Source organism: Leptinotarsa decemlineata, unplaced genomic scaffold, assembly GCF_025532065.1.
Source record: "Leptinotarsa decemlineata unplaced genomic scaffold, Ldec_3_MD MMD2_tig00078422_RagTag_RagTag, whole genome shotgun sequence".
Taxonomy (NCBI): domain Eukaryota; kingdom Metazoa; phylum Arthropoda; class Insecta; order Coleoptera; family Chrysomelidae; genus Leptinotarsa; species Leptinotarsa decemlineata.
The window spans coordinates 9,445,829-9,469,303 of record NW_027412747.1 but is presented as its reverse complement, the minus strand read 5'-3'; the positions used below and the strand labels follow the sequence as shown (position 1 = coordinate 9,469,303).

At 33.2% G+C, this 23,475-nt stretch overlaps 2 protein-coding genes across 3 annotated transcripts; both read right to left on the bottom strand.

The window, feature by feature from the left end:
* Nucleotides 1–1,250: 1,250 nt before the first annotated feature.
* On the bottom strand, nucleotides 1,251–7,604 carry mRpL24 (mitochondrial ribosomal protein L24). The gene is made up of 2 exons (XM_023162624.2): nucleotides 7,232–7,604; nucleotides 1,251–1,879 (listed from the first exon to the last, which is right to left on the bottom strand). The coding sequence occupies exons 1-2, from the start codon at nucleotides 7,527–7,529 to the stop codon at nucleotides 1,419–1,421; spliced, it is 759 nt and encodes a 252-aa protein (XP_023018392.2). The 5' UTR covers nucleotides 7,530–7,604; the 3' UTR covers nucleotides 1,251–1,418.
* Nucleotides 7,605–8,849: 1,245 nt separating this feature from the next.
* Nucleotides 8,850–18,131, bottom strand: LOC111507325 (pre-mRNA-splicing factor ATP-dependent RNA helicase DHX16-like). 2 transcript variants are annotated; one of them, XR_012468299.1, is made up of 2 exons: nucleotides 15,174–18,131; nucleotides 8,850–9,452 (listed from the first exon to the last, which is right to left on the bottom strand). XR_012468299.1 is itself a non-coding variant. In XM_023162622.2 (1 exon), exon 1 carries the CDS (start codon nucleotides 17,983–17,985, stop codon nucleotides 15,346–15,348), a length of 2,640 nt encoding a protein of 879 aa, XP_023018390.1. In that variant the 5' UTR covers nucleotides 17,986–18,131; the 3' UTR covers nucleotides 15,058–15,345. The 2 variants fall into 2 exon arrangements, 1 of the variants encoding a protein (XP_023018390.1); XM_023162622.2 differs by lacking the exon at nucleotides 8,850–9,452 and having other exon boundaries at nucleotides 15,058–18,131.
* Between the last annotated feature and the right edge of the window lie 5,344 nt (nucleotides 18,132–23,475).

The following is a 23,475-nucleotide window of genomic DNA, read 5'->3' as shown; positions in this document are numbered from 1 at the left end:
GATATCAAAAAGAATATGAAAATTTTGAAACGGCCGCCGGCGGTTAAAAAATCTTAACGGACGGACGCTGTTAACATCAACTTTTCAATTTCAATTTAACACTATTCAATTAAATACTGTTAAATCAAAATAACGGTATGGGATAACGAAAAATTTTATCATCCGCTTCTTACTTCTGGAAATTGCCCAACATTCCCCAGAAAATATTGGTGAATAATATTTGAATAAGTTTGGTGGCATATTGGATAAAGACAGAAAAAAGAAAAAGCCCTCCTGAAACAACTACTTTCATATAAACATTGAATTACACGAAAAAAAAAATTCTTTCGAAACAAATACTTTTATATGTTACTTCTTTTGAAATTGCTTCCTTCCTTTCTTTGGAAGATTCCCACATTTTTTTGTATTAAGATGGAGTAGGTAGTAGACAGCCAAAAACTTTCTTTCCCAGTAATTAATTTGATAGCTCAATTTAAATGTTTCTCCGTATGAAAAAAAGTTCCAAATATTTGATTCCTAAGCAAATGAGATGACAACCAAAATTGAAAAATTGGACGTTTTCACGGCATTTTAAAGGAGGATTTCTAACAACTGATGTTACCAAATCAACATTAATGCCAGTGTAAACGTAATTTTCATCTAACGTTATCAAACTGTTATTAAAGCCAAACCTTTTGGAAAAGAAGTAGCGTTATAAAACCGATTTTGTGAACCGTATGAACACCCACTGTATCTATTGTAACATTTTACTAACATAAAAATAGTGCCTGGGATGGAAATGAAACTATATAGACATTTTTCAGTTCATTCTTAAAAAAGTAAAGTAAGAGTTCCTGGGATTGCTGTATCTGTTTGTCTGGCCATCACAAAAAATATTTTTCCAGTTTTCTCTTCAATGAGAAAAATAAGCCCAACTTTATAGCTGTTAGAATTTTGAATTGGCGTTGTAATGGCAACGATGGTGGTTAGGAATGGGTTTTATAAAGGTAGATGTATAATCATTTGACCTGTGTAAATACTTCAGAGAGAGGACTTTAGACCCCAATTGTAATTACAAGATGTCATAAGGCTGTGGATGTTGAATCCAGAATCAAGGCAAACTCGTTAATATTTCCAAGAAAACATCCTTCAAAATGCAAATATATTATACACAAGCGTGTGTCACAGGAAGTATATCTGTTTTTAGATTTTGCTTATGCAGATTATCTATTGAATTGCTTTTTCAGATTCTGGCAGGTTATACAGTCAAAAACAGTAAGAAAGATGTATATCATACTAAAAAGTTACAAACAATAATGTAAATCTATATTTTCATTTTGACACTCTCAAAATGAGACCTTCTAACCCTTTTTCAGAGAAAAGAACATCAAGATTTCGTATATGTCAGTCGACATAAAACATCAATCAACAAACACCCTTCAGTACCAATAAGATTTAGGTGGGATTCTTTCTTCTCTGATACCCATTTTTTCCATGATATCCATTTCAAATGTCTTCAAGGCAGGTTCAAAGGTAATTTCACTAATGGCATCAGCAGTGGTATCTTTCGGTTGTTCCTTGTAGGTACCTTTAGTCTTATAATCTATTGTTTCCTCCATAGAAGCAGGTAAAGGTATTATTCTTCCTGTCCTGGTGGAAACTCTTACTCTTTGCCCGTCTTCAGTGTATCTCCATTCAATGGGAGTTGGTGCAAGATCAGAGGGGTCAACTAACGAAATTTCCGTTGTTACCAGTAAAGGTTTTTCAGATTTTATCCAAACACCTGCAAAATCTTCTTTTTGGCCCAGTTGTTTGAGTTCACAATTCAGTCCCTCAACAATGACCCAATTCCGTTCTTGAATAATTTCTTTGATGACACCCTGTTTTCCCTTGTCCTTGCCTGTAACAAATGATGTGGAAAAAATTATGAAGAAAAATGTAGTGAGGCGTATCATAACAAAACACACATTATCGTAGAATAAAATAGGATGTTTTTAGGAAAGATTTTTGAAAAAAATCTTTTGGTTTTCTACTTCTCCATCATTATACAGAAAGTGGGAAACTTCTACACAACTCCTAAACTTATATCTCAAGATAAAAAGCACATTCTCTATGGTTCTATGCTTGAGAATGAGAAAACCATGAGCGATGGCAATATGGTCAAATTTAAGGTATCATTGATGTCCATTGCTGCACTCACTCGAATTGACTGCCGTGTTGGTCAGTGGTTCAAACCCTAGTCTGAACGATCGATTTTCACTTGCTATCATCCAACCCGTGTTAGGAATCACACGTTAAAAGGTAAGACCTTGTTAATCCTTAGCTCGCACAAGTTTCGACTTCTGAGGGTTGTCGTTCGTAGGGGTGCGACAGCTGGTTAACGGAAAAACAGATTTTAAACAGATTTTTTTAAACAAGATATGAAGGGCAGCAAATTGTGGAATTGTATTCGATTATTGATCTAACAATTGAACAATATATGATTTTTATTGAAGTGAGAGATAATTCATTTGCAGATCTAAGAATGAAACCTAATATTTATAACGCTTTAGAAGTAATATTTGCAATATGGGGTTTAAATGACATTTTTCGGTCGAGAGTGATTCCTAAATCTCTGATTGTGTTTGTTGTTTTCAGTTCTGATTGATTGATTTTGTATGGCCAGTTAATGGGATTTTTGTTTCGGAAAAAAGTAAATTTTTGACATTTGTCTATATTTAATTGCAGTAGATTTATATCACACCAGCGAACAAAGTTAGATAAATCGTACTGTAATATTTTTGTATCAGTTGAATCATGAATAACTTTAAACATCTTAAGGTCATCAGCAAACAAAAAAAAATCACTATAAAGAATAAGATCTTTCAAGTCAATGACAAATAAGTTGAAAAGCAATGGCCCTAAATGAGAACCCTGTGGGGGGGGGTACCCAATGAAACTGTGATTGAGGAAGATACTGAGTTATCATATTTTACAAATTGTACTCTGCAGGCTAGATAATTTTCAATCCATTTCAGAATGGTTTCTTAAATACCCAAAGCGTTTAGTTTATGCAACAACAAATTGTGGTTTACTCAGTCAAATGCCTTTGAAAAATCTGTGTAAATAGAATCCACCTGGTGTCTATTTTCAAAGGCATCTATTATACAGTGTTGATAAATGACCAGATTTGTGCTGGTAGATCTACCACTACTGAATCCATGTTGTTGATTAATGATTATATGTCTACAATCTCATGTTAGCTTTTTTGTAATTAGGCTGTCTAACAATTTGGGTAATTCTGATTGATTACAGACTGCTTTCAAATAACAAAATTCTTCATATTTATAAAAATTTCCATTTTTGTATCCTCTGTGAACCGATTTCTTCTTGAAAACTAATTTTTTCAGCTCAGAATTGAACTATATTGAGAAAGTAGAAGCTTTATATTTTTTTAGTGCAACAAAGTACTCCAGAGCTGTATAGAGAATATTGTAAAAATTTGTAACTACAATATTTAAATCCTCATCCTTCAGTATTTCGGTATCCCAGTTGATACTTGCCAAGAAATCATTCATGCCCATATAATCTCTATTTACAAAGTCATAAAAATATTCATCATATTTTAGATATTCCTTTGTATCATTTTTTAAAATAAAACATACCAAAGAATGATGTAATGTATTTTGAAAAATTGGGTCCGATGGATTTTGAACATACATATTTATGAATGATGTAAAAATTAAATCTAAGTAAACTTTAATTGAATTTGGAATATTATTGATTTGATACAAATTATGGAAACTAAATGAATGTAATGTAAATGTATATATTGAAAACTTCAATTCATTATGTACAGTTTTATCTTGTTTTCATTCAATTCCGTTTATAGTTAGTCTACCCAAGTAACAGATACCACATCCACAATAAAAATTTTCTAATGGAGCTGCTTGCTATGTTTCTGACATCTACGAAATTGAATGTAAGGACTGCGATGCAAATGCAAACTTATAGATCTATTAATATAAGATATGGGGAACACTTAGCACACCTAAAATATGGAAGACCAGAAAAATAAACAGTCGCCCATCATATTTTGCAACAAAACCATTCCATAGACTTCAGTTCATTAATATTAGTTAGACAAGTTAACAACAGGCATCTAGATGCCTATGAGAGTGTAGAAATAATTAAACACAATAATATTATGAATAACGATGTTGGACCAATACCTAATAGTACACTATATAAAAATCTGTTTTTCCGTTAACCCGCTGTCGCACCCCTACGAACGACAACCCTCAAAAATCGAGACTTGTGCGAGCTAAGGATCAACGAGATCTTACCTTTCAACGTGTGATTCCTAATTATCAGACTTACCTGACTATTACATAAGGCCACATTGTAAAATTAAATTAAGACAGTTAAGACGTAGGTACCTAGCATAGGTATCTATGGTATAAATAAGGATAACATTGTATGTATATTAAGTTTGATCTTCTTGAAGATGATTACTTGGTGATCGAAACACGTGTCGAGGTGTTAAAATAACGGTTTGGTGTTGGGAAACTCCAGTTATATTCATTACTACACCAAAGGTCCCAAACAGTGCATCACAAGAACATTTCTGGTCATAGATTAGCACTATTAGAAATAGAATTTTAATAAGGATAAAATCTCACATCAAACCTGAGATAAACCGAAACTTCAAAGAAAGTAACATAATAAATATTGGAAGTGTTTGATTAAAAAACATTGGGAAAACTTCTATAGAACAAGGAGAATAATAAATGATGGGTATATGATTAGTTATATTCTGGTACATCATTGAAAGACTTGTTTATTTCAATGAATAATTATTCAACTTCCTCACCAGTTTATAAAGAGGCGTAAAGAAAACCAACAAGCTTTAAAGAAAAAATATTACCAAAATAGATATATAATGCCTCGTGACCGGTGGAATGTGGTATCAAAAACTACAAATAAACATAGAACATAAATATATGGTTGGATGCCAGCTCATAGAGGACACAGAAACTATTTCTTTCATGTTTAATACATTTTTATCAAGACTTCTACTGAGATGTTGAATCGAATACACTTGTTGAATCGAATGATGCACTTGAAAGTGATGGGGATTTCAATCTTCACATAGAGAATGAATTGATTATATCTTTAAATAATAATAAATTAGAAAGGAATAAAAAATCATCAGACTCAGGTGAAATATACCTTTGTTCATATTGAAAAGAATTGCAATTGTCATTCACATAAGTATTTTCACATATCATTTAAACACTGGGAAAGGAGAACTAACATCAATGGAAAATTATTGCTCTATTACGGTACTAGATTATGTTAACAGAGGGAAATGACCAGACGTGATTAAGGTAGCACCCACAAAATTCATCTCAAATTTAGAAATGTATGGTATAAGAAATGTTTTTCTCATTTGGCTGACCTAACTTCTTAATTAAAAGTAGAATCAACTTGTGTCAATGCAAGTCAATAGAATGCATGAAATTTATAGTTAATTCTGAGTGTGTGAATCTAAGTAGGGGTGTACCACAGGGTTCAACAATGGGTCGTCTACTGTTTGTTCTCTATTTGAATGATATTGAATCAGTAGTTTCCGAAGGTCATTATACCGCTTATGCAGATAACTTTTCAGTATCTGTAGATCTCTATTGCCTCCCATACCAGTCAGCTATGGTACGGGAGGCAATAGAGATCCACAAATACACGGATAATTTTAACAGAAAAAAAGAAGCGGTGTATCTCAATTGAATATGGAATCCCATTCTAAGAAGTTCAAGAATAGCAAACAGCATGATGGCAGATAGAAAAAGGTCAACAAATGTTACTAACATTTGTTGGTAACAGGTACAGGTATTATCACACCAAACTACCAGAATCAATATGAACAAGCTTTACGAAATTTACCTAATGCAGGTACAAGTATTAGCACTTCAAACTACGTGACTCAGCATAAATATGCGTTACGAAACTGTAATATTCAGTAATCGGATATTAACCCAGGATGTATAAACCTCTGAAGAAGCTAGCCACTCGCGCCACCGAAATGTCAGGAAGAAATTCCAAAATTCCCTGACCTTCAAACCCGAAAAATATGTGTTCAAAAACACATCAACTTTTAAAACCAAATATAAAATTTCAGCAATATGATACTACATAGAACTAAGAACCGTTTTCATTTACCTCTACCTAGATTCAAAGTAACTTTATGTGGATTGGAATACATTGTTCCAAATATATATAACCACCTCCCAGATCATTAAAAACCCTCTGTGTTGAAAAAAAAATCATTAAAGAATTATTTATTGGAAAAATGTTTTTTTTACATTAAAGGAAGTTTTCGAATGGCTCATATTCACTTTGATTTATAGATTTGACTGGAAATAAAGACCTATTATTATTAAAGCACTCGTCTTCAACTCGTTTTTAGATTTGGATAACTTTGAAAGATGATTCAGCCAAAACCTGCAGAAGATAGATCTACTCTTGTCACTACAACAATTCGTAAAACAGATTAATACAACTAATTAATATAATCCCACCCACAGATATTCAGTTTAATTGAAAAAAGCATAATTTTTACGAGTATCACTTTTGAAGAAATATAAAAAACTAATCTCTAAAAACATATTCCTTTTTCAATTAAACAAATTGGAATTGAATTAACCAAGTGTATAGTTGTGTTCTCTACAAACTGTCTTTGGAATAAGAGCAGATGTCTCTTCCAGTGACAAAGTCATGACATTTTTGCAAGGACTGAGTGAACCATCTTTCAAAGTTATCCTTAAAGGTGCAGATTAAGAATAGTAGACTACTAGTTTACATCCAAAACTTCGAAGTATACCTAGAGATTAAGTTTTCCAAGTATCTAAGTTAAATTTTATATAAATAATTTTTTATATATTAATCTGTATAGCTTTCCTGTGAACAATATCTCTTTTACCTTCACTAGGAATATTTGGAGTGAAAGCTTAAAGAGAAAAAGTTTTTTTTTGGAACTCAGTGTCCACATATTTGAAAGTGTTTGTTTTGACTGATTTTTTTCTTCTGGTTTGTAATATGAAAGAAACTTCTGTGCATGATCTGCACATCTTTGTAAAATGTTTTAGTGACATATTTAATATTTTTCTCCCCCTCTTCGGAAGTTTTCCACTTTTTATATAATGAAGAAGTAGAAATGCACAAGGTTTTTTCCAAACATTATAGGGGACACTGAAAAAAGTGGTTTCATTCGTACCTACTAATATTTGAACTCTGTCACCACGAAAGTGGCTCCACTCTTTTATAGGCTCCACAAAAATCTTCGCATGTAGCTTTCCAGGGGCGTTGTCTTGCCTGAATTGTGCAGTCCAAGGCCTGTGGACTGAAAATAGAAATTTTTTACGCTGAACTACTGTGTTTGGTTTGTACTGTATTCCTTCTGGATTTCTCCAATAAACTTGCTCCATCGCCCTTTTAATATACCTGTCTGGCAAATTGGAATATTGTTTCGACCATTTTCCGACTCTGGTAAAGAGATAATTTGTTATTCGCATGATTTAAAAAAGAATCGAATATGCAAAAATAAATCAACAAGGTTAGAATTTATGAATTTTTTATTCTTCTTCTACTGAAATGTTTAGCGTTTTCCATTAGAAAAACTGGTGCAGAATGGTGTAACTCAGTCCTCAAATAGGTGATACATTAATTTAATTTTTATCAATGGAGAACGCTACATATTAGAAAAAGACAATATTTTGAATTCATAGATGAAACAATAGATTGGTTCAATAAATTCATGAATTAGTCTATTTGAAACGTTAGTACGTTTCTATTAGTGAAAGCAAACCATAACAATATTTCTCTCGCCTAAACTAATACTAGTATCTACTGACAGCAATCTTCTGACACGCCATCTATTAATGCAAGAATCATCTCAACTCAAAATGGAAAAATTGAAAATTTGTACCGATGTGTATGTAAATTCAGCTGAATGTGTGAAACGAAACATGGTTATGTTCATTCTTTTGGAGTTTGATTATTGAGAGTAACTTTCTTAGTGCTATTATTAGACATTAGAGAGTGATGTGGATATGAAATTATCCACGCTTCATCAGTTCAACTAATTTTATTTTAAAAATGGATCTTCTTGAATGCCTATCAACATTTCACAAATTTCAACTCTGTTGAGGGTCTTGAGGCTTCATTGCTTTAATTTTGGTGAATTTTTAATCATGCATTTAATGTCTTCACAAGATTCTTTGAATCGATGAATATTTTATACCCAAATCTTCTTCAGCACTTCTTATCGATGACTCGGGAAATGCGTGAAAATATGCTAAGACATTAATTTGGTTGTCTTCAGAAGTTATGGGTCGAGGCAAGTTTTTTGATCCTTTTAAAGTTAATCCAAATGCATTGAAATTATTCTGAATTCGTATATATTTCTCGAGGTTCATTTGCGGAAGATGTATATACCTTTCGTTGAACTTTCTACATATCGTGCTCATAAATTTACCACACTGTCCAAAAATAATAAACAAATTCATAAGAACTTCATTTTAATAGTTATGTTTTGAAGGTATTTTGAAACTTGTGAAGTGACGAAAATGTCAATATTATTAGGATGTCACAACGTTACTGTCAAATAGTGATCATGGCTGCTTACAAAATACCAAATGAGAATACCATTCTGAAGGGACATTTTCACAAATAAATGCTCATAAGTCCAAAACATATACACTTGATAGAAAGAAAGCAAATGTTAACAGCTTTCTGAATTTGTAATATACAGGGTGTTCCATTTGAAATAACGAACTTTCAGTCACTTCTTCAAGCAAAGGAAAAAACTGTATATTTTTACCACCCTGTATTGAAGTAACGGAGATTACACTGAAGTATGGGAAACCTCCAAGTATCACCTAACTCTAAATCAAATTTCGGTACCAAAGTATTCCTTAACTCAAATATATCAGCATTTTCAGAGGTCATAATTTCCGAAGAAAAGATTTGAAATTAATTCATATTCTGAAATTATATCGATGGGAGCTACTGAAGTGGAAATGTGGAGGGCGGGGCTTCGGGTGATTACCATCACCGGACGTCTTGGTAGGGGATGGACATCGGGAAATTTGGGGTTTCCAGGTAGTTGGAAGTCTCTGACTGTCAACACGTGTGTTCAGGCAGGAAGGTAGCTTTTCGATTTCGATGGCCTCGCGAATTATCCGAGCTGGTAGTGTTTTCGCTGTGGCGATGGTCTTAGTGTTCACAAAGTCTATATTGTGTTGTCTCTTGATGATGTTTGGACAGGGTTGAGGATGGGTCTGACTATCTGGCAACAAGTTGATGTTCGTATACTCTACTTGTCACACGTCTGTTGGTCTGGCCTACATATGTTCCTATATCAATCGATTGCCATACTAGCTCCTCATTAGACGATTAAACTTGGTGCAATGGTGATATGTCTTGGATATGACGTGCTGAAATGAGGATTAATGGAGGTTGGTAAAAAAAATCGATAAATGCAGAAATTACAAAAAGGGGGACTCGAGGGTTCTTGACATTTACGGTGTACTGAAAATATAAATTTTAACACCATGTTATACTTCACAGAAAATAAAATAGGGTGTTAGCTGATTTGAAAACTAATGCAAGATATTGAACTAGCTGATTAAGTAGGAAAAATTTAAAATAAGTTTGTGAACTCAGTGTGCTCAGAATATAGAAAGTTATACCTACAGAGTGAGAAGAGTAAAAAAAATGTAGATAGAGTGTTTGTGAATTCATGATATATGAAATGTTGTATGGAATATGAAAAATAATATCACACAAAAAATAATGTTATGTTGAAAAAATTGTGTATGAAAACTGTAAGAAAATATTCATTTCAATGTTATAATTGTCGTTGGCTTTGTCAACATGATTGTCCTTTTGACAATGAAGCATATCTATTATTAGTTATATGATGCTGGGTTGATTAAGAAAATAAAAAATTGTTTCTTGGACTCGGGTACATGATAAATCTAAAAGGTAATGACAATTTTATAAAAATATCAGATGAACATATTTTTAGATTTAATCTTCACAAATGTACACAACTTAGAAATAGTAACACCAATAGACCCTCTTTTTTCAAATAGCATAGCATATACTTTTAATATATTTAATTATGAAACGATTAATAACTTAGAATACACAGAATTCTATTATGACTTTAGAAATGCAGATTACCGAGGTCTCAATAACTATTTGAATGCCATAAATTGGAATGATAGCCTAAATTTGGCCGATATAAATGAGGCAACCACTGAATACCTTCACATTTTGAATATGGCAATAGCCTTGTTTGCACCTGTGAAAAGATTCAAAACGTCCACTTTTCCCAAATGGTTTATGCAGATCCAAGATACCTGGTGAAGCAAAAAAAATTAGCCCACAAAAATTGTATGCTTAGCAGGAGTGATCAAGATTATCAAGTCTTCTCTGACTTGAAAAGTGCTTGAAAAATTCATTCAAAAATTTGTTATTTCCTTTTTTCAAATCGGGTGACAAGGAAAATATGCAAAATTATGTGCAGCCAGTCATCTATTCCAAAATTACTTGACAGTATAATTTCAGATCAACACATGGAAAAGATTGATCAATAACCAACATGGCTTTGCTCGAAATAAGTCAACTGTTTCCAATCTTCTCATATACGAGCAAAAAATATTGAATGTCTTGGAGGGTAGAGGTCAGATGGATGCCATATACACTGACTTTTCCAAGGCATTTGACAGAATAAATCACAATATTCTATTGAATAAGATCGGAAATTTCGGTTTTACAGAACATTTGGTAAATTGGTTTGGTAGTTTTTTGGCTGGTCGTTCACAACAGGTTAAAATTGGTGGATGCAAATCGAGTGATATATTAGTAATATCTGGAGTGCCACAAGGATCACATTGTTCACCCCTGTTATTCAATAGTTTTGTGAATGACATGGGATGCTGTTTGGAGAACAGTAAATTTTTAATGTTTGCGGATGACCTGAAGCTTTTCAGACCGACCGATAAAATCATACAATGACCAAATTCTCCTTCAAGATGACCTAGATAAAGTTTATGAATGGTGTGTTACAAATAACTTTTATTTCTTAATGTAAATAAATGCCATTTTATTACTTTCTCAAGAGTTGGTAGGAAATTCGATACGTATCATATACAACATAAATGATCAGCACTTAGAATACACTTCCTCCATAAAGGATTTGGGGGTTATTTTTGACGAACAACTCAAATTTGTAAACCATATTAACCAAGTGAGTGTGAAATCATCCAAAACACTGGGTCTCATTTTACGTCATTGTTCAGGACTATTCTGTTTAAAAACAAATTTTTGAGATTTTGTTCTTTCAAGTTGGGTCTTCAAATACAGTACCATGACTATTCGAGTATATTACAAGAAATGGGGCTGAAACTATTACAAACCAGAAGAATTCATGCAGATCTATGCTATGCATTCAAGCTGCTCAATGGACTAATAACTTGTCCTGAATTACTTGAATCTGTCAACATTCATGTTCCGAACAGGAATCTTAGACACAACCATTTATTTCACATACCCTTCCATGATACAAATTATGGCAAACATACACCCTTGGAAAGAACCCTAAAGTTAGTAGATGACAAAAACATCAGTATTTTGATGTCTCTTATGGTCGTTTTAAACAATCATTGAATAATTTAACTTGGTAATTGTTTACATAAGGTAGTAACAAGTTTAATTTTAATTCTATACCCTATAGTATTTTATAATGTTATATAGTTGTGTGCTGCAGAAACATTCCGGGGTTTATCGCGTATAAATAATTAAATGTTGAGGAAGTCGTGATAGCAAATGTTTTACTGAGAAAATAATAGGAAAAACCTTGTGGGTATAATTTCATTACAAGAACAATATTCATGATTGCACTAAGTCAGCCAATCAACAAGGATTTTCATTGATCACGAGATTATCAGCCTTCCGAGGCCATGAGACGTAATTCAGATCTAATTCCTATTCAATTGGATCACTGAGTACAATTCATTTCGCGAATTTTCATCTTGTAATAAAAAAATGTAGTTGTTTTATAATGACTGCAAAAATCAGAAATGAACTGTGGAAATAAAATTTATTTGAATGCAGGGTAATAGCTATTTGTATAACAAGGGAGGAAAGTGTTACTTTTCCTCCCGAGAATGAAGTTTACTAGGGAGGAAAATTCACTTTACCCCCATGTTATACATATGATTTTTCCGCCTCCCTCAAATTTTTAAATAATTTATTTATGAAGCTACCAAAAAATAATTTATTTATGAAACTTACAAACAAAATTTATTAAAGAACTAAAACTGAGAAGTAGGTACAGTATAACTCATAGGGACGGTATTTTCATACTTGCATCCTACATATTTTTAATTTCTGCTAGAGTAATTATTTATAGTGATGTCAAACGTGCAGTTTTGAGCAGTGGTTATTTGAATACCACTAGAACTGAGAGCTGGATCCAACGCAGTTTTCGTGATATTTTCACTAACTATATTATTATACAGCTGGTATCCCTCGGAAATACTCGTACTTGGCTGATTACAATCAGTTTCATTAACTTTAGTGACTCCCATAATTAGGTTCGAAATTTTTTGCTTTTTTGCAAGAGATTGCTGCACATATCCTTCAGCGATATTTGTAGACTTCCAACCTCCGTGTTGCTTTAAAGTAAGAATGTCTCCTCCAGAATTTGCAAGTAAACTTGCCGAGGTTCTTCTGAAACTATGCCCGGTATAATTTATGGCATTAGGCAGTTTTAAAAATTCTGCAATTTTTGTAGGAAGTTTAGCTATAGTATTTTTCCCAACCATTTGGTTGATACATTTTCCTGCTCTATAGCAGACAAATAAACGTGTCTGATCTATTTTAGGGCGTAACGATATATATTGTCTATAAATATCAATATAATTAGGGCCATTCCCCAGTGAAGCATTGATTACAAACGTTCTCTGAATATTTGTTTTAGAATTTGGTATATTTACTATTAATATTGAACCTTTATCTTCAATATCTGTAGTGGCCATTTTAAGGAGCTCGTCACACCTGCATGCTCCTGAAATTCCGAAAATGAGAACCTACAAAGAAAAATAATTTAAAAAAAAGAAAAAAAAACTGTCGACGCTGGAATTCGAACCAAAAACTACAAGGCCGTCATGAATAATGAGCGGTGCACCAACTCACTGCGCTACTGAGCCTAATAAACTACTTTTGCAGAATCATAAACATAGCATAAAGCTTCAGCTCTATTATAACGTTTAACTTTCATTTTTTAAATATATTTACTTCTCGAAAATATTCTTCTTCATTAATAACTAATTATTATCGGGGGCTTCTAATAAAAATTTATTTAGTTCCTCTCTTGAGAAGGTTTTTGCCTTATTAGGTTTATATCCTTGGTTTTGCCTTTTCAAGAAAGCAATTAATTTTGGATATTTAATATCCATATTTGCTTTTATTTGAAGCATGGTACGTAGCATCGAATACTTGGACCACAATGTAGAGGCTTTTAGTGTATTTGCTAATATCGAAAAATATCCCAACATAACATTTTCTGAGTAAATACGAATATGCTTTTCTTCGGCCCATCGCTTGAAATGTAAATATTGTTTTTCGTATTTATCTTTAGATTTTTGGGGCAATAAAGATTGTACCGTTACATTAACTTGTTCCAAAATATCCGGTGGTGTATTATTTATATCTTCAAAATCGCTTGAATCACTCATTTTTAAAATATTCTTAATATTTTTCAGATATACCTATTATGTATGGTGAATCACACTTTGAAACTGTAAAAAGACCATAGCATGCTATAAAATTTGTCATAAATTCGAAAACCGGATGGATCTATGAATCTAACAAATTATCAATGAAAAAATCGTTAAATTAAAATACCTACTAATTTATACCATATTGCAAAATACAGGTTGTTCTATAAATAAACGGTAAACTTTATATTTATATAATAGAATATAGTTTAGGTTGTCAATGCCTTATAAATTATTTCATTGATTATGTACCATGTCGTCACTTTTACTTTTCCTCCCTAGCGAGGAAAAGTACGACTTTGCTCCCTACAATGAGGCCAGGAAATGTATACTTTGGATAGAGGTAGGCGGAAAAATAATTTCTTGGTTAGAATGAATGATAACCCTGTGATAAGTCAATAATTAATTAATTTTATGACGCGTCATCAATTTGTTTGAGTGGTACAATTGATGGAAATATATTATAAGAAAATGAATATATGGAAATGAAATCTCGAAACATTCATCTCTCCCAAAGTACCTACACCGTAGGCTCTGGTAAATACCCGCCATAAAACAACTACTTCCCCTGCTGACACCATGCCAAATATCGAATTATATCCGACATCAATTTATGTGAGATACCTCAAAAGTGAGCCTTGTAGATGTTTCTCGTTCATCAATCAGCAGGACCATGCTAAAATCAGTCAAATAGATCACCTACACACCGGTTTCTAGGTAGTACCTCTTATCAATGCTTGGGACTGAATTAATTTCAATGCAGCTCTACTGCAAGTATGAAACTTTCGTCTAAGAGAAAGAATGTTAACTAGTAACTGCTCTATATCATAAACCAAACCTCAAGTGGGAAAGAAACATCCCCTGTATTAATTCTCTGACAGAAATCAAAATAAGTTTGAATACTGTATTGAGGAGAGATACATCGTACAAGAAAATAAAAATTTTGAGTATCTGCATAAACAAATTTTTAGCTGTTACCGAATACCGAAATTAAAATATGTTGGTACATCTATTTCAATGATTTTAATTCATTATCTTCAATCAAGTTACATTGATAACAGAATTATTAAAGTATGGGTTGTTTTTTAGAAAGTTTTTGTATATGTTTTGATTTCTAAGTTATACTAAGCACCATTTGACCTCTGTGGAGAATAAAATATTTACTATTTATAGTTCTGGAGTTTTATATATCTATCGCATTTTGTAAGTCAAGCTTGTTACATAGCTTTGTAATTTTGTTATAAAATAGACATTTCTCAATTTATATTATGTTTTATTGCAGAAAATTGAATCAATATACAATATTTATCTCAAAGTAGAAACATATTTGAATCTCGTGAGAAAATAGATTGTCTCAACTAGACTTACTTGTCTTTACACTTTCAGTATCAAATGTTTTGTCTGCTACTGCGGCGATATCTTCAAAGCTATCTGCATTTACTGTGAGGACCTTGAGGTCAGTTTTTGCTGCGACTCCAAAATATTACCTACATCCTCACTGAAGATATTTGTAAAGGATAAACGCTGCAAAGAAAAATTTTCAAACTTTCCTTCTCAAATTTGTTTCTTCCAATTCTTTCTGCTTGTAATAATGTGGTGCAACTTCTAGCAACCACTTACTCTCTATTTCTATAACTTGTCGCATAAATTCTTTAGTGGTGAACACCAATTCATGATATAAAATCCATCTAGGGAGCTCCTCAAACAGTGAACTGTTCGGATGAATGGTAACACTTTGATTGTGCTTCACGGTTTTGTAATTTCCTGCTTTGGACAATTTTGCGATGTGGTAAAAATACCCGGCGGTTATGGCTTTACGTATATTAACTGTTTCGGTTATGTTGCTAACCATTTCTATTTCTACTCTCTGCATCAAACCTACCAACTGCTCTCTAACATCTCGTGCACGTTTCATGGATCTATATTGTATGAAATTTTCATAACACCATTGCGTGGAATAATCAGAATCTCTCCACTGATTATAAACGTTAAGTAAACTCAGATGATCTCCTCCAATATGATTGAAGTTTTTTCGGGCAGTATCCGCATGTATGATTTTGTCCTTTGGTCTGTAAAATATTGCTCCATTTACTGACAGCATGGCTGCTATCGAAACTATTTCCTCGGAACACTTGTACTTTTCTGAAGCTAACAACATTTTTGCCATCATAGGATCCACTGGAAACTCAGCCATTCTTCTTCCTAGTTTCGTGAGTTCGCCATGATGATTTAGAGCTCCTAATGCATACAGCTGTTCTAATGCCAATACCAACGTTTCATGTGGTGGTGGATCTAGGAAATCAAAATGAACTAAGTCATTTATTCCAAGTGCTTTCAACATCAATACTGCATTTCCCAAATTCATTCTTTGAATTTCCGGAACTGTATTATCTTCCAATTCATGTTTGTAGGACCATGCTGTGTATAATCTAAAGCATTTTCCTGCAGCCACTCGACCTGCTCGTCCTGCCCTTTGATTAGCTGAAGCTTTGGATATTGGCACTACCATTAAACTTTCCATTCCTGTTCGTGAGTTAAAATGGTTTTGCTTAGCAAATCCTGGATCTATAACATAAATGATGTTATCGATTGTTAAAGAAGTTTCTGCTATATTTGTAGCCAGTATAACTTTTCTGGATCCTGGAGGAGTAGGTTCAAAAATTTTTGCCTGCATGTCACTCGGTAAATTAGCATATACAGGTAAAATAATCATCTCCTTAACTTTCGAACCTAATCTTCGAACTCGATCCTGAAGTAGTTCTTGACATGATTCTATTTCATCTTGACCAGTCAAAAATACTAAAACATCCCCCAGAGGTTGTGTAACATGTATTTGCAACACTGATATAACACATGCATCTACATAATCTGCCTCTGGTGCTTTAGTGTAATATATATCTACAGGAAATCTTCTTCCTGGAATTTGAAACATAGGTGCATCATCAAAAAATTCTGAGAATTTAGCAACATCTAGTGTAGCACTTGAAATCAACAACTTCAAATCTGGTCGAAATCTGGCAATATCCTTAACAAGGCCAAATAAAATATCTGTATGTAGTGTTCTCTCGTGGGCCTCATCAATGATCATAACACTATATGACTGTAAATCGGGCTCTGATAAAAATTCTCTGTGTAACGTACCATCAGTCATATATTTAATAACAGTTCTGGAGGAAGTGCAGTCTTCAAATCTGATAGCATACCCCACTTCATTTCCAAGCTTAACGCCCATTTCTTGAGCAACTCTTGCTGCTACTGACATTGCAGCAACTCTTCGAGGCTGAGTACAACCAATTTTTTTATTATTTTTTGTAAATCCTGCTTCGTGCAAGTATTGTGGGATTTGTGTTGTTTTTCCTGATCCAGTCTCTCCTTCTATAATTAATATTTGGTGTTCTCGTATAGCTTGAATCAAGTCATCCTTGAAAGGATATATTGGCAAACTCTTTTTTGTCTCTTCGATACTAAGCTTTTTTTTTTGTACCTCTGTTAATTTAGTCTCTTTTTTCTCTGTTACACCAGGTATTTGTAATGCTTGGATGAAATGGATTTGATCTTCAAGTAATAGCTCGTATTCATCTGTTCTGACGGAATCTTTCGCACCAAATTTGAAAACAGCAGAAGCCATCTGGTCTTTTTCCCATTTTTTCTGCTCCGATTGAGGAACTTTTTCTAATTCATCAACTTCAATATAATCAGACACAGAATCTTTTCCTAAATCTCGAGGCATGTGATATCGATGCACTCGCTCAAGTTCTCTTGCTTTTTCATGTTCCTTTGCAAGTTTTAATAATTCTTTCTTGTGGTACCTTTCTTTTCGTTCTCTTTCGGTCAGTATCTCTTCCTCGAACAGATATTCATCATCAGCAATATCAGCTTCAAGTTCTTGAAGCTTATCTTCTTTACGTTTCTCCAAGTATTTCCTTCTAGATTGCACCCTAAGCTTGGGAATAATTTCACCGCGGTCAGCATTTTCTAATTTGAGTCTCTTCGCAGCTTCTTCGTACGCCTTAGAACCTGAAGGATGTGCAATATTTCTGGTACGATTTTCATCTCGTTTTTTCAAACGATGGGCAAATTCATCTCTTTCTTCAAGATCTTTTCTTCGGGCTTCTTCTACGTTATCGGCCATATTCGTCTCATCTAATTTATGGTCTTTCATTAGTTTTTGCTTACTCATTTTTTCAGTTCGATCTCAGATAAAAATATAAATTGCTCTTAGAAATAAACAAAAAATTCACCTACATCACTCTGTTTATTTTCAATCTATCTTTATCATTGAGAGTGAGCACTAAGCACGTATATAGGTGTTCTCTGTCTGTGAGAGCTAGTTCTTCTTCTTCTTTGCTGGTTGTGGTCGTTGCTTCCTTAATCAGGCGCATTTAACCAGTGCGCCATAAATAATAGGAGCTTCGTCGGGAGGTAGTTTGACTTGCTCGAAGTAATACCGTACCGGTATATGTAACATTACTTGTTGGCAGCTCTCAACTTGTCTGAATTTTTCGTGTGGGTAGTTCATTATCACTTTTTGAACTCACGAATACGGTCTATTATATTTCTTTTTTTGTGCGAATAGGTAGGTTGTTGGAAAATAGAACACAAACTAAAGATCCAAAAAGTTGAGTAGAGGATGAAAAACAGAAATGACAGTATTCCCCCTCCATTTTACAATATATTGTTATTATATTTCATGAAGTGAATTATTATTGTTATAATAGATATATTTAAATTTCTTAGAACTATAGGCTGCTCACGTTAAGAAGAGAATGACGTCATTTTTGGCAATTTTGTATATCCAACATAACAACATTAAAATTCCCACTGGAATGCGTTCAACAGCATTGAAACTAGTATCATTTCATTTTGTAAGTTGCTCAACTGATAGTAAAATTTCAGACGTTGCCGAATCGAAAAAAACTCGAAAACTGTCAGTCTTTCTTTTCTTTTCAGAACTAATCATTTCTTTTGATAAGACCTGCGTATATTCAATATGCCTAAAGCATTGTCGAAATAGTCTCAACAAATACTAAAAGTAAGTAAGGATAATAGCAATAAAACATATCAACAGTACAAATTTGAAAGTTTGAAACAGTGCACATGTTGGCAACGCCGTAACTTGTCATCTTGTGACGTCATTCTCTTCTTAACGTGAACAACCTTCTATAAACATGTCCAAAGGAGAATTCCATTGGTTCGGACTTCCATTGTCGAATATGATTCTACTATGATTCGAAATCTATAAAAGAACAATTGAAATTAGAATGGATAGCTAAAATATCAATTTCATTAAGCAATAAAACGTGAAATAAAAATACAATGAATTATCAATATACAAAATGAAAATGACTACAGACTGAAAATAAATTAAAAAGATAAAAATAAGCAGAAAACGTTTGAACATAAAATAAAAAACTGAAAAAGATTTCAACCCAAGTTACTTTACGACGTAAAGATTGTTAATATCCACAATCATATTCTGGTGATGACTTTTAAAAATATATCACGGCATGTTTCGTAATCACGATTGAAAACTCTCTACTGAGGTACTTACTCGATCAAAATTATCTAGATCATCTACTCAACTTTTATATACATCCTCAATTATGATTACCTATCACTTCTACATTAATAATAATATGTCTACTGAGACTAGGATAACATTGATTTCTGAGAAAACAAGTTCAATAATGGTGATTTATTATAATTCAGTTGGTCATTCAGTAGAATTTTTGAATTTATTGATTTCCATAGCTTCCAAATGATTTAGCTTCAAGTCTTCATTTTCTATGTGTGAAATTTCGAAATCTCCGTTGAAGATATGATTTTCTTCTAAAAGATTATTTGAATATGTTGAACTTGTTTTCTTATTTACATAGTTCATATTATGTTCCTGGATGTGATTCCTAAATGTTCTGCCAATTTGACGAGTTCCACACTTCAATTTATATACTCGATCCTGATTTCTCAAATTTTATGTTTTGTCTTTAACATTTTCAACTAACTTTCCCAATTGCAATTTTAATATCTTGTTTATTCAAAAATTAAGCCACTTCTTCTGTTGTTTGTCCAAAATATGTTAAAGCTCTTTAATTTTGATTTTGATTATCAACTTATTAATAGGAAAAACGTCCCGAATCGCTTTTCCGTAGAATTTTTTGGAAAGTATTTTGTCTATTAATTCAATTTTAAAATTGACTAATCTATAAATCATGTGAATATGAATTGCTATTTCGTGTTGATATGGATGGGTAGAATCGTAATGAATAGTTATATCCGCATGGGAAAGTTTGTGATATATTGAAAAATCACGTTTGCTGTTCTTTCCACTAATTGTCAAGTCGAAAAATGTATTAAGTTTGAGATGTCTGCTTCTACTTCAATAGTGAATTTAATGTTTTTATCAATTTTTGTTAATATCCCTATGAAAAATATCTAATTGTCTCTTAGTACCTGTGAAACATAACAAGAGGTCATCCACATATCTATGCCAATACAAGAAATACTTAAAGGATGCTTAAGAATTGACTTCTCAAGGTAATCCATGAAAATTTCGGCCAGTAAGGGGCTCAACGGATTTCTCATAATCAAACCTATTGAAGATGAATGAATATTGTTGTTGAATTGATAATGATTTTGTTTGAGACAACTGGATTCACTTGATTTATATAATTCTATACGTAAAGTTTTAGGAAACACACCTTAACAGGTAAGACCTCGTTAGTCCTTAGCTCGCACAAGTTCCGACTTCTGAGGGTTATCGTTCGTAGGGGTGCAATAGCTGGTTAACGGAAAAAACATATTTTTTTTAAGTAATCATATTATCAAGAGGTATTAGCTTGAAATTTACTATAGTTCATGATGATACCGATTGATAGTATTTCTGATAATTTGACTGATGATATGCATCTTCGATTTTTTAAAGCCTTCCCCCCCCCTACTATTTATACTTATCATCTTTATCGTCTTTATAATTTCAGTTATCAGATGTCTACTGATTGCTTGACATTTGGACACAGGCCTTCCGGTAATAATGTTACTTTGACTGAGCTGAGGACATTGTGTAATGTCCTGCTGGGAGTTTCGTGGGAACCGCGAAAAAAAAAGACAGTTTGTGGATAGATATAATACAGCATACATAACAATACATGCATTGCATGATTTCATTTGTTGTACCTGTGTTTTCCACTTGATCATACACTCTTTTTGCATTTGAGTTGCCATGTGTTTTCGGTTAATCTTTCTGAAACTTTTCTCCAATTAATAAACGCTGTAGAACACAATGAATGCAAATTAGCGATTGAAGACGGATTCTGGTAAATCTTGCAGCACACACAAAATATTGCATTTTTTTGTCTCAGAATATACAAGCCAAGATCTTTTATCCCTTTCGCAATTAGCCAACGTCCTATACCACATACGGGCCTGTATTTTGAACTATGCCAACGCGAATAATAATGTTCGTGCCTAGTGTAGATCAAAGTGAAATAAATAATGAGTTATCTGTGAAGTGTGAATTTGACCGCCCTCTGAACTTGCTGCCCGGGGCATATGCCCCAGCTTGCCCCCTTAGATTTTGGGCTGGTGCAGTGACAATATAAACTTCTGGTCTGATCGGATAACTCTATGCAGTTTTATGAGTGAGTATAATTTTGGAGTTTGGGGGTTCATCAAAGATAATTTGAGTTTTTCTCTTTCATTATAGAGTAGATCTGTATTGTTCAAAAAAGTATTTCATTTGTGGAAGCTCTGGGCGTGTCTTTTCTGACTTAGTAAAAACACGAAGAAGCCATTGTAATTCGAAACACGTGTTGCGTTTTTATAAAATTGTTTAGTGAAAATCTCAAAATGAAGTGTTTTTTAAAATAGTCCTTTCTTATAATGTTATAGTTTTTATTTGAAGGTTATTCTTGGGTTTTAACCACGTTTCTTTCAACAATATCACATGAGGCATATGTTCTTATATGAGGTTCTGTGAAACTGGTAATTTGCATACATACTTCTTATGTTCTATTGAATTATATTGAGATTTTTGTTATCCCTCACCACGAGGCAGCTATAGTTACCTGCGTGACATCAGGGTCCAGGATATCATACAAATATGAAGTTAATTGAGTATCTCGATATGAATAAATAAGTTAATAATTGGACACATCACTCAAGAAATTGGCAAACCATAGACACGTGTTTCAGGCTTTTGATCCATTGTCAGTATTGTAGCCAAGTTTGAGGATGGGCAACACTTGATTAACAAAAGAATGCACGGAGTCATCAGCAGAAGCCAGTTGCACATTTGTGATATGGTTGATAAATCTTGAGTTTAAAAGAAAATAACAAAATCACCACGGAGGCAGCTATAACTACCTGCGTGATATTCGGTCTAGGAAGTCATACAAATATGAATTTTATTGAGAGTCTTGATATAAATGAAGATGTTGATAATTGGACATATCACTCAAGAAATTGGCAAACCATAGACACGCGTTTCGGGCTTTTATCTCATCGTCGGTATGGTGCAGCCAAGTGTAAGGATGGGCAACACTTGATTACCAAAAAAAGGGAAATATAAATGCACGGAGTCAAGTGTTGCCCATCCTTACACTTGGCTACCCATACTGACGATGGGTCAAAAGCCCGAAACACGTGCCTATTGTTTGCCAATTTCTTGAGTGCTATGTTCAATTATTAACTTCATCATTTATATCGAGACACTCAATAAACTTCATATTTGTATGATTTACTGGACCGGATGTCACGCAAGTAACTATAGCTGCCTCCGTAGTGATTTTGATATTTTCTTGTAAACTTGAACACGATTGAAGACAGAATGTGAATAACCAAGAAAAGTACTTAATGAAAATAAAACTGCTTAATCGCAAGCGAGACATAAGTGGAACTACCTATTGGTGTGTCACCCAAGTCGACTTTCCAAGTTTTTATGTCAGTGTTGGTGGTTTGACCAATCAACCGGCTTCGATTCTAAATTTTTAAATGGAACACCTTGTATATTGTAATATTTTTGGATTTCTGCGACAATTCTGGATCAGAATGTGACATTTTCGAAAATTTTCACGCGTACTTAATTTTTTCAGAGTCACTTTTGAGATTGCATCTAGGTGGCTGTGATCGGACGTAAACTATTCTAAAGACCTCAGGTGATATCAGAAAATTACAATCGTGGAGTTTTAGTGACTAGTATGTTGAATATGATCAATACAAGTTGGCAAAATTACATTTTCGTGTCTAATTATTATTTTTCAAATGGTGACCATTTTTTGACAAGCACTTTCCGAAAAAAAGATTTTTTGAAAAATATAACGAAATTAATTTTGTGCCATTGGATTACGGATAAGAATATAAATCAAATAATAGTGAGGAAAATACTTGATGATTAATTTACTTTTGTCAAGTTACGGTAGCTGTAGAGCAGTCTTAAGCGAACACATTTGGTATTTGATAACCTTTTGATAACCTGCTTTCAGATATATATTTCGTGTTCCGAGTAATATCTGGGAGTTGTTTTTATAACTGTAATATTTTACCTGAAGCTTTTCAATTTTCCGAAAAGATAACAGATTTTATAATTCGTGACGTCACCAAATTTTCTCACAAATAGGTTTCCAAGTCGAACGCTACCAAAGTTGTCACGTACACACGTCACGAAAAATACGGT

Coding starts and splice junctions, on each gene's coding strand:
- mRpL24 (XM_023162624.2), bottom strand. CDS start 7,529: ATGCGAATAACAAATTATCTCTTTACCAGAGTCGGAAAATGGTCGAAA. Junction 1,880..7,231: donor CAGAGTTCAAATATTAGTAG/GTACGAATGAAA, acceptor CATTTGTTACAG/GCAAGGACAAGGGAAAACAG.
- LOC111507325 (XM_023162622.2), bottom strand. CDS start 17,985: ATGAGTAAGCAAAAACTAATGAAAGACCATAAATTAGATGAGACGAAT.